This window comes from Toxorhynchites rutilus, chromosome 1, assembly GCF_029784135.1.
Source record: "Toxorhynchites rutilus septentrionalis strain SRP chromosome 1, ASM2978413v1, whole genome shotgun sequence".
In the NCBI taxonomy this organism is placed as follows: domain Eukaryota; kingdom Metazoa; phylum Arthropoda; class Insecta; order Diptera; family Culicidae; genus Toxorhynchites; species Toxorhynchites rutilus.
The window spans coordinates 117,181,331-117,192,410 of record NC_073744.1 but is presented as its reverse complement, the minus strand read 5'-3'; the positions used below and the strand labels follow the sequence as shown (position 1 = coordinate 117,192,410).

Here is an 11,080-nt window from a genome sequence, read left to right as displayed (position 1 = left end):
ATTACCTTTGTAACATATTATGGAAAAACCTTTTCACATCGTCGGTCATGTTGGGAGATATTACAGATAGTTCAAAATCTAGAACACAACATAGCTGATTATTAGAACAAACTGATAACAGAAATGATTACACCTCACAGATTATACGCAGCTGGTCTGACAGAGTGCATGCGGATCGAAAACAAAACAAACGGTTCACTCATGTCGACTGCAGAGATGCCAGATTTTTTTCTCAAATGTGTCTGGAATTTTGAAACGTTTGTAAAATATGGTTTAAATAAAACGGTTCGTCAATGTATCATTTATTATATTTACTTTAACCTCTTATCCTGAATCTTTAAATTATTCAAACTATTCATATTTTTATTTCCAAACGGGAAAAATGAAATGAAATTTGAGAATTAACACCTCAGAGGCAGTTGACGAAGAGAAATCGATCAAATCACTCACACCCCTTTCTTTCTAAGCCACTCAAATAATATATTAGGCTGTAAAAAAAGTCCTGCGGTATTTCCGCGAGGTGTCGTTGTAAGCGCGTAGTTCTAGTTGTATTCATTGTATCGAGTCATACTATAGCTTGCTGGAAAGGTATTTTTGCGCGCTAGTCCTTGACAGTGTTTTGTTTGGTTAAGTCGTTCGTGAGTTATAGTGTCGCAAATATGGAGCAAAATAAAGAGAAAATCCGACATATTTTACAGTACTACAATGACAAAGGCAAAAATGCATCTCAAGCTGCCAATAAAATTTGTGCAGTTTATGGACCCGATACAGTTTCCATTTCCACCGCACAACGATGGTTTCAACGTTTTCGTTCTGGTGTAGAGGTCGTCGAAGATGCGCCACGCTCCGGAAGGCCTGTCGTCGAAAATTGCGACAAAATCGCTGAATTAGCCGAGAAAGACCGGCATAGTAGCAGCCGTAGCATCGGCCAAGAGCTGGGGATATGTCATCAAACCGTTATTAACCATTTGAAGAAGCTTGGATTCACAAAGAAGCTCGATGTATGGGTGCCACACACGTTGACGCAAAAAACATCTTTGACCGTATCGACGCATGTGAATCGCTGCTGAATCGCAACAAAATCGACCCGTTTCTGAAGCGGATGGTGACTGGCGATGAAAAGTGGGTCACTTACGACAACGTGAAGCGCAAACGGTCGTGGTCGAAGCCCGCTGAAGCGGCTCAGACGGTGGCCAAGCCCTCATTAACGGCCAGGAAGGTTCTGCTGTGTGTTTGGTGGGATTGTCAAGGAATAATCTATTATGATCTGCTTCCCTATGGCCGAACGCTCAATTCGGACCTGTACTGCCAACAACTGGACCACTTGAAGGTAGCACTCATGAAGAAGAGGCCATCTTTGATAAACAGAGGCCGCATTGTCTTCCATCAGGACAACGCCAGGCCACACACTTCTTTGGTGACGCGCCAGAAGCTCCGGGAGCTCGGATGGGAGGTTCTTTTGCATCCGCCGTATAGTCCGGAGCTTGCACCAAGTGACTACCACCTGTTTTTGTCCATGGCGAACGAGCTAGGTAGTCAGAAGTTAGCCACAAAAGAGGCCTGTGAAAATTGGCTATACGAGTATTTTGCCAATAAGGAAGCGAGCTTCTATAACAGGGGTATTATGAAGTTGGCATCTCGTTGGGAACAAGTCATCGAACAAAACGGCGCATATTTGACTTAAAACAGATGATTGTAACTAATTTTATGAACAAATGAAAATTAAAAAAAAATACCGCAGGACTTTTTTGACAGCCTAATATAAGATAAATAAGGCGGCACGCACTAATATCTAGTGATCTAGTTCTTCTATCGATCGAGAACTTTCCCATTGAGAATATGATTGATCACAGCAAAGCCTTACATTCCTAAACTACGTCCTTTCCCATGTATTTGCTTCACCAGGTTAATTTTTCACGAAGTTACAGGTGAAGGTGGAAGCTAGCCATTGTAGTAGTATAGGTAAACCCTCGTGAAAAAAATGGGGTAATAGTGATTGTGAGAGAAGAGCAAAGCACACGTAAATAGATCAATTCACTTATCAGACTGTGTGGCGCTTCATTGACACGAGTCTTTGAATACATTTGAAAAAAAAAAAACAAATAACAATTCAATACTAAAGTAAAATGTATGAACGATATGTTCCGATGAACAATTGCAAATATAAATATATATAGAAGGTGCATTTGCATATGATTCTGATTATACGCGAGCGTAACATGAGCAAATTTATAACACATGCGAATTGGGGCTCTTTTGGTATTAACAAGTTCTTCCGCATAGTAACTCGATGTTGATAATTCCTTAATATTTTCCTTCGTTGATCGTATTGTTTTCACATATTCACGTTGGAAAGCCTTAACCCTTCTCTTCGTTGGCCGAGGCATTTAGATTGAATTTAATACTTTTCCGTTTACTGTTTTTGAAAGCATAGGCAGCCGTGGCAGTGTTCCGAGCTCTGCAATACAATTTTCTTACCCAATGTTAAAGTTGCTAAAACCAAGGGATTGCTAAGATGGCCGCCTTTTAGTAGCCAGCATAGAAAATCATGAGCATAGAAATCATAACCTAAAATTAAAAATGAAGTGCTCCGCGCGATTCTTCAGCTGTGATTTTAATTGTAAATCGTCAAGAATACTTCCGGATGAGTAACCAAACATCGCTTGCCAAAGGAAACTATTTAACGTAATCAAATATTAACATATATGACTCCAAACATTAAACAATACGTGAGCCCGCTAAGCGCGAGCCCTGTTCTATGCTGCCTACGCTCAATTTGCATTGGATGGGATAGGGTTGCCAGAGCCCCGGCTAAAACTTACATTATAGACCCATTAAACGTAAAAATAATAATTGTATTGATATCAACACAATTTTATTCTATTGATTTTCATGACATGGGACGCTATGACTCCGGAATAACATTTTATTGAGTGGTTTTTATAGCTGTTTCGATGATGTTGTTTGGCATCAGTGTCGAAAAAATAACGATGCTTCCACCAATACAAACAAAACCATTGCTGAAGATTGAAAAACGAAAATTTAACTTTCAGAGCACTTGCTCGAGTTTTCCGACGTTCTTCACTATACGGTGCGAAAGCAGATGAAAATTTAATATCTTGTGAGTATTGATTAAAGTTTGGTTGATATTACTTGATGGGAAGTGTGCAAAAACGATCATTTTCTTCACACTGTTTCGCAAAATTATTGATTTTCGGGCGAGGGGTGAGGGAGGGAGATGAAAGAAATGAGCGCCATTGTAGCAGCCATTTGTGGCTAGCTTCCACCTTCACCTTACAGCATCACAAATTCTGTGTTATACCACCTAGGGATCCCCGATTTTTGAAATTAATCGTTCATCAACTCATCGAATACTTTTCAGCAGTTTCCCACATTCCGATTTGACAGCCAATATTGGGTCGATTAAATATCAACGATAAACCTCAAATACTTCCGATACGACCAGGGATGCTAGGTGATTTTTTCAAATGTCTTCACATGGTACGTAAAAATCAGGTGTATGACACGATTATCGCTATCTCACTCTACCTACCGTCACCGCCTATCTCACTATCCCTCTGCTGTAAAAGTTCATCATCGACATCACGATATGTCAGATGGTGGTAAATTGGTAATTCGCGATGACGTCGACGTCTGGTGGCGACTTCAAGCTAGAGCCATAATTTGGGTCCCAAAATCGTTATTGTTATCTCTACCAGATTAGAAGACACGGAGCCGGTTTTCAAATTTTAAAATTTGAATGAAAATTTTCACATTATGTTATTTGATTATTAGAAACACGTATTTCTGACATTCATTCAACCATATGGTCGTACAATTCCAACATTGTTGCTGATTTTTTTCTTTATAATATAAAGTTTTCTTCATAAACAATTTTCGCATGAGACTTTTTGCCCACCCTCAAACAAAAATGTTTTCAATTGAAACAGAATACTAATTTGATATGGAAAAGCTAATTTACATTCATAATTTTAATTTTGAAAACGTTCACTCCGACTGAAAATCAGCTATTCTTTGACGCTCCCCTAAACTAGAAAACGAAGCTCACTGCCGTCAACGCGGATCGCTGTTTTGAAGAAAACAAATACTTCTGACGTTTTAGATGTTGGCACCAAAAACATGGCGGGTGGCATACGGCTGGTAAAAATGTCTTCAAATGTCTTCACAAAATACGAAAAAATGTCTTCATAGTCTTATCGAAAAAACAAAAAATCATAGCTTGGACAAAGTTTAATGACTTATTCAATGTTTATATTAATTGGCATTGTTATATAGCGCATTTCACTAAGCTTGCCTTGAGGTTTTGAAGATTATTTCAATAAATGTGAACAAAGAATATATTCCACAACTGCGAACTAAATTTCATGACTTTAGAAATGATATTTAGCCTGATATACCGTTGTTTGGGTGAATATTGCGCCGGTTTTTCCACAAAAACGGAACTGTGATAACTCCATTTGTTTATTTCAGCTTTGAAGTTTTGGTAGTAGCTCAAACCATATCCATAAAACTGATTATTAAAACGTTGTGTAACCGGAAAACCCTCGTTTTGTGAAGTGGTCGTTTGAAAGATCTAAGTTGATCTATTGTATAATATGGGCCCAAATTTATAAAAAAAACAATGTCACAATCATTCAAATGTTCTAGTGCAAATGAACTAATGTCTTCTAGAGACATTAAAAGTCCATCGTCGTTGAATTCATTCTATATACTTGTGGATTTTCTGCTTGGAAAAGTTTGAAAAAAAAAGCGAGTGAATGACCCCGACCCCGACTAGCTTTGCGCAGTGGCGATATCATAATCATTGAACTTTATCAGAGGTGTGATTATTGCTAGTTGAACACTAAAAAACCCGAGGCAAAAGTCTCTTTTGATTACTAAGAACAAAAGTAAACAAGTGACACTGATAAAAAAAGCGATCGAATGACACTGATACAAAAGCCCTACTTCTGTTGAAAATCTTCCCGGCCAATAGAAATTTATGAAAATAATATTTCTCAAAAATTCACATACGCTATCATACTAAAATGTCTTCACACATTTCATAATGTCTTCATAATGTCTTCATAATGTCTTCACAAAATCAAATGTCTTCACATTAAGTCAAATGAGGGGCTCAGAATGCAAGGGGTGTAAGTGACTTGATCGTTTTCTCTTTGTGATACTTCGAATAAATAACGCCGTTTTATTATTTAATTAAATGTATTTTTATTCAACACTCCAGAACAACATCCGATCTCTAATGAAATTCCAACTAATAATGACATCTCGGTACAGGCCCGCATCTAGGAACACTGAAGATAGTAGCATATGAATGTCAGGCCCACACTAAGGTACCACATCTCCCCTTTTATATAAATGTATATTACGGTACGTAATCTGCAAATCTAGAAGGCTTCTTCGTAGCACGTTGCTGTCGTTTTTTAGGAAGTGAATTAGACTCATCATTTTGATTCAACCCGATGTTAAACCCATTGAATTCACCATCTGAATTGGAAGATTCTGGCAAAAACTCGGGTGATGGATTATTGTGATTCTCGTTGACTTCCTCAGATGTTGGATTCGTTTCCGTTAATCCTTCCGCATTCTCAGACACCTTTTTCAGATGAGATATATTGCGATCGTACGACTTGCCAGTTGCTGGATCTTCAATGGTAACACGCGGTCCAGAGCGATGCATCACAACGTACTCCTTTGGATTGAACGTCGTTGATAACTTATTACCAGGCAAAAGGTTCTGCATAAGCACAGTATCGCCTGTTGCGAGTGAATATTTTCTAGCATGGCGCCGCATGTCTTCTGATTGTTTTCCTATATCCTTCAAAACCAGATCCCTGTCACGAGCTTCACTGCTGATGGGCATTGTCTCGATGTCATCCAGTGTGGGTATTTTGGATCTAATGGTTCTACCATATAGCAGTTCCGTCGGAGTTTTTCCCGTGATCGAATGCGGCGTGGTGTAATACATCAGCAAATATTCACGGAGATCCCGCCGCCAATCCCTGCTTAGAGCATGGCTGATCTGAAGGCGTTTCAATAGGGAGCGATTTTGACGCTCAACCAATCCATTTTCTTGTGGCCAATATGGAGTTGAGTGTCTGAGGGTAATTCCTTTAATTTTGGTGTACTCATCTAATTCAGTTCCAACAAATTGCTTCGCGTTATCTAAAGTGATTGTTTGTGGATAACCGAGTCGACTAAATATTCGGTCAAGTCTTTCGACGGTTTCTTTCGCAGTTATTTTGGCCATCGTCTCCACCTCCTTGTAACGGCTGTAGTAATCGATAATCACAAGTAAATAGGTTCCACAAGGTAATGGGCCGAGAAAATCTACGGCTACCTCAATCCATGGCTTTGAAGGCATCTCACGACGGCTCATTGGTTCTGGTTTATTAGGCAAACTCACCAGTCTGCATCCGTCACATGCTTTAACCTGTTTCTCTGCATCCCGGTCCATTCCAGGCCACCAAACACGGTCACGCAGGCGTCGTTTCATCACTGATTCACCTGGGTGGCCCTCATGAGCCAAATCTAGCATGCGTTGTCTTAAACAATCTGGTACAACTAATTTATTTCCTCTGACTACTAGATCTCCGATGAATCCTAATTCGTTCTTGAAAGGAGTGAAAGGCTTAACTAGCTGTATATCCCAGTTTCCGGTATGTAGGCATTGCTTAACGGCTCCCAAAGTAGCGTCAGCGCTAGACCTCTCCTCAAGCAACTGAACATCGATCGCCGCTGATTCCAGAACTGCTAGCACCATAAACTTGCTTTCAGCGTCAAACTCTTTTGGCGGTTGTTCCTCAACCAATCTTGAAAATGGATCCGCCACATTATTGATGCCTTTACGATATTTAACTACAAATGAAAACGACTGGAGCCTAAGCACCCATCGTTCAATCCGCGAGCATGGCCTGGACGTCGGTTTGAAAATTGCTTCTAATGGTTTGTGATCGGTTTCCAATTCAAACTTTCGCCCCAAAAGATATACGGAAAAACGCTCCACGGCCCAGACCAGCGCGAGAGCTTCTTTTTCGGTCTGACAATAACGTTTCTCTGTCGATGTGAGACTTTTACTGGCGTAGGCAATTGGTCGTGGATCATCATCGGTGGGTCCTTTGAACTGTAAAAGAACAGCTCCGAGCGCCACCGGTGAAGCATCAGCGATAACCCTGGTCCGCAAAGTGTTGTCGAAGAATCGCAAGTGTTGCACATTGCCTATCAGCTCCTTAAGCTTTTCGAAAGATGTTTGTTGTTTTTCACCCCAAATAAATTTGACTCCAGAATGAGTCAGTTCACGGAGTGGAGCAGTTATTGTCGCCAAATTCGGTAGGAACCGACCAATGTATGTCACCAACCCCAGGAAACTCCGAACTTCTTCCGAGGTGCTGGGAGCACGAAATTTTTGAAGACATTCAACCTTACTGTTCGAAGGGCAGATTCCGTCAGGAGATATAACATGTCCTAAGAATTCTAATTCCGAAACTTTGAACACGCATTTACCCTGATTTAACAGCATTCCATATTTGTTCAGCGTTGACAACACTGCGTCGAGTACTCTATCGTGTTCCTGTTCTGTGCTAGCAAATATCAGAATGTCGTCTATAAAATTAACCACATTTTTGCTAAAAGGACTCAGAATTTGTTCAAGGATTCTTTGAAATAGCTCTGGTGCACAAGCTATACCGTACATCAGACGCTTATATCGAAAAAGTCCCATGTGGGTTATAAAAGTTGTTATGTAACGACTTCCGTTTTCAAGCTCCACTTGATGAAACGCTTCTTTCACATCAAGCCGGCTAAACCACTTTGCAGATGTGAATCTTGGTAGGAAATCTTCGATTGTTGGCATTATGTGTCGTTCCCGCACAATGGCCATATTTGCTCTGCGCATGTCAACGCATAATCGAAGATCCCCGTTATCTTTAACCACTGTTACCAATGGAGATACCCACGGACTGCTACCTTCAACGCGCTCTATGATATCACTAGCCAACAGCGAATTCAATTTATCTTCAATTTTCGTCATGAGGGCGATGGGAGGCCGCCTTGGTGGTTGGCATACTGGTTGTACAAATTCATCGATCGGTACTTTAACCTGGATACCCTTAATTTTGGGAAATGGCTGAACTCCCGTGGTTTTTATTGCGTTAACTCCATGAGTACTCGGTAAACCGATAAAAAGGACGCCTAAGTCAGTGGCAGTGACTCGGCCTAATAAGCACTGTTGACCACCTTTGGCTACATAAAATGTAGCTATGGTTTCATGGATCTTGCCAATGTCATTTATGGATACAGTTGCGTCGAATTTTCCCAAAAGTGTCAACGGCTTCGCATTTTCACCATATGGTAGAAATACCTCGTCACAGTTCTTTGTTTGGTTCCATATCTTTGCCCCATTCGCTTTGATGTAGTTCCAAGATTGTTCATCCACTATGTTTTTCTTGCACCCAGAGTCCACGAGCACCTGCAGTACTACTCCACCCAGCTTGATTCTAATTAGCTCGCCTCCATCGCTGATACTAAACAGAAAGTTTTTACTTTCATTGTCATCTGATGTTCCTATCTCGTTCACTTGGTGTGACTTGAATCGTTTACCTTGCCATTTTGACTCTTGCTTTGGAAACTGTTTATGCTTCAGTGCAGGTAGAGATCGGCATTGCGCGGCAAAATGTCCGATTCGCTTACATTTTATACATTCCTTCAATCTTGCCGGGCAAGCAGAGTCATTTGCGAAGTGGCCGCTTCGACCGCATCGTGTGCATCCTTTATTCGTCATGTGTTTAACCTTATTCACGTTGGATAACGGTATGCAATCGGTATCACTAGAAAAACTTGTTCCTGGAAGACTAAACGATTTCGCTTGCTGTTTCACTGATTCATACGAGCTGACAATTTTGGTAACGTCGTCCAGTTTCAAAACATCTTTTTGCAGCAGCTGTTCCTTGAGATCGCTCGGAGCGTATAGAATCACCTTGTCAACCACGCTGATAGCCCGACTCTCTTCAGCATTACTACCAAAGTTACACTTCGCAGCTTGGTCTTGACATCGAAGCATAAACTTCCCTAGTGTTTCCTCTGTTTCTGGTTTCAGTGTCCAAAACATGTTTCGTTCAAAAGTTTCATGCTGTTTCGGCGAAAAATACTCGTCTAGCTTGTTTATTGCCACTGCGAATGGATCGATTGATTTCTCGGGGTCTTCCTGTACATCTGCTCCAGGAATAGAAGTAAAGATTTCTTGCAATTCTGGTCCAGCTTTGGCCAAAAAGATGTTCTTAATCCGTGTGCGATCAGTTTCTCCTGTCGCCGCGATTATGTAGTCAATATTTCTTTTATACTTGACCCATTCGTTCCGGACTAAATTTTGGGGAAACGATTTCAACTTAAATTGGGGAATATCCCACTTCTCCATCATCAACAGTTTTGTCCTAAAATACATATAGTCCATGAAATTATACATTCAGATTCTGAGTGTATTTTACATACCAGCACAGTTAAACTTGCTTAAATTTTCCCTTTGGAAGTTACAGATGACCTTTGTCTTTCTTTATAGACTTTCCGTCTATACATGCTCTAAAGTGACGTGTCCGCCTCTGCGGTTTTGTTTTTTTTTTTTGTTCGCCTCTGCGGTTTTGTTTTTTTTTTTGTCCGCCTCTGCGGTTTTCTGTTTTTTTTTCGTCCGCCTCTGCGGTTTTATTTTTTTTTTTTGTCCGCCTCTGCGGTTTCCTCAACCTGCCTTTGCAGATTTCAGCATCCGCCTTTGCGGTTTATTTGTCCGCTTCTGCGGTTTTCTCAATCTGCCTTTGCAGACTTCACCGTCTGCCTCTGCGGGATTTCCTCGCTATTCAAACTATCGCGATGGTAACGATGCGTCAATAGCAAATTTTCTCTTTTTTTTTTTATGCTGCTACACAAAGGAAAAAAAAAAAAATCTTTTGTCACATAACCTTACTCATTTCCTTCTTTCTGAGTTATTGTAGAACCCGAAGAAAGTCATAATAGTACGAATATTTATTACCTGTTGTTACTCCTCGTCGCCACTGTGATACTTCGAATAAATAACGCCGTTTTATTATTTAATTAAATGTATTTTTATTCAACACTCCAGAACAACATCCGATCTCTAATGAAATTCCAACTAATAATGACATCTCGGTACAGGCCCGCATCTAGGAACACTGAAGATAGTAGCATATGAATGTCAGGCCCACACTAAGGTACCACACTCTTCATCAACTTTTTATTTAGTTAATAACTCAACTGCAAAAACTTTCCAATTTAAGTTTGCTATAGAATCCGATAGATGAGGTTCTGACCTATTTTCCACGTTGGTAAATACAGCTGGGAATGTATTTGCAGCTAAATTATGACCCAAAGAGAGAGTCGATGTAGAGAAATCGATCAAATCACTTACACCCCTTTCATTCTAAGCCCCTTAAATGTCTTCAAAATGAAGACATGTCTTCAAACCTGACATCCCTGGATACGACCCAAATAATCGATTAATCGATTAATAGTCACACTTAGAGAAATGATTTTTTTTTATCCCCTTCGTTTATTTCAGGCTCATTAGCATTTCAGCTGTAACAGAGCCGAATTTAAATAGTGTACATGTCACATGTTTATCATAACTATAAATAGCACATTACACAGTTGCCATTTTTTTGGCGTTATAGTATTCCTTCTATACCATTGCATATGGTACATTACATTTCACAGTAGCCAGTTAGGCGTAAGAGTATTCGTTCTGTTCTTCCATTGTCCAGTTAGACCGGACAGCGGAGACAGTTGATATGATCATTGTTGAGTTATTAATAGAATAGCAGCCCGATGTTTCTTGCAGAGCAGAGCAGTTGTATGGATGAATCGATCTTATTTCGACCGTGGATCGATCTCCATCGCTGATGATTATTGCGTGGACGTAGTTATTCTGTAACAATACAAAGATGGTCAATGAGGGCCCTGAGTTTTGAACTCACGATCGATCGCTTACTAAGCGAACGCGCAACCAATGTCGCTACGGAGACCCCCAAGAAATGATTAGTTAATCTAATATTTT

General features: G+C 40.3%; 2 protein-coding genes and 1 non-coding gene across 6 annotated transcripts in view; 1 reads left to right on the top strand and 2 right to left on the bottom strand.

The window, feature by feature from the left end:
* The window catches only part of LOC129761691 (ragulator complex protein LAMTOR3 homolog), a 305,844-nt gene that overhangs the window by 578 nt on the left and 294,186 nt on the right, over positions 1-11,080 (bottom strand). Inside the window, exons 1-2 of one of the 3 annotated variants that reach the window (XM_055759428.1) lie at positions 134-208; positions 6-78 (exon numbers count right to left, since the gene is read on the bottom strand). In XM_055759428.1, the coding sequence (XP_055615403.1) occupies positions 6-49 (44 nt within the window). In that variant the 5' untranslated portion in view covers positions 50-78; positions 134-208. Of the gene's footprint in view, positions 1-5; positions 79-133; positions 209-11,080 lie in introns of those variants that run through there. The other 2 variants (XM_055759431.1, XM_055759437.1) reach the window with 2 other exon arrangements.
* Positions 4,797-4,943, top strand: LOC129763798 (U4 spliceosomal RNA). The gene has a single exon (XR_008741036.1). It is a non-coding gene; the product is annotated as a U4 spliceosomal RNA (small nuclear RNA).
* On the bottom strand, positions 5,240-10,231 carry LOC129761603 (uncharacterized protein K02A2.6-like). Of its 2 annotated transcripts, XM_055759341.1 has the most exons (3): positions 10,040-10,231; positions 9,508-9,928; positions 5,240-9,449 (listed from the first exon to the last, which is right to left on the bottom strand). In XM_055759341.1, exon 3 carries the CDS (start codon positions 9,434-9,436, stop codon positions 5,387-5,389), a length of 4,050 nt encoding a protein of 1,349 aa, XP_055615316.1. In that variant the 5' UTR covers positions 9,437-9,449; positions 9,508-9,928; positions 10,040-10,231; the 3' UTR covers positions 5,240-5,386. The 2 variants fall into 2 exon arrangements, with proteins under 2 accessions (XP_055615316.1, XP_055615315.1); XM_055759340.1 differs by having other exon boundaries at positions 9,508-10,231.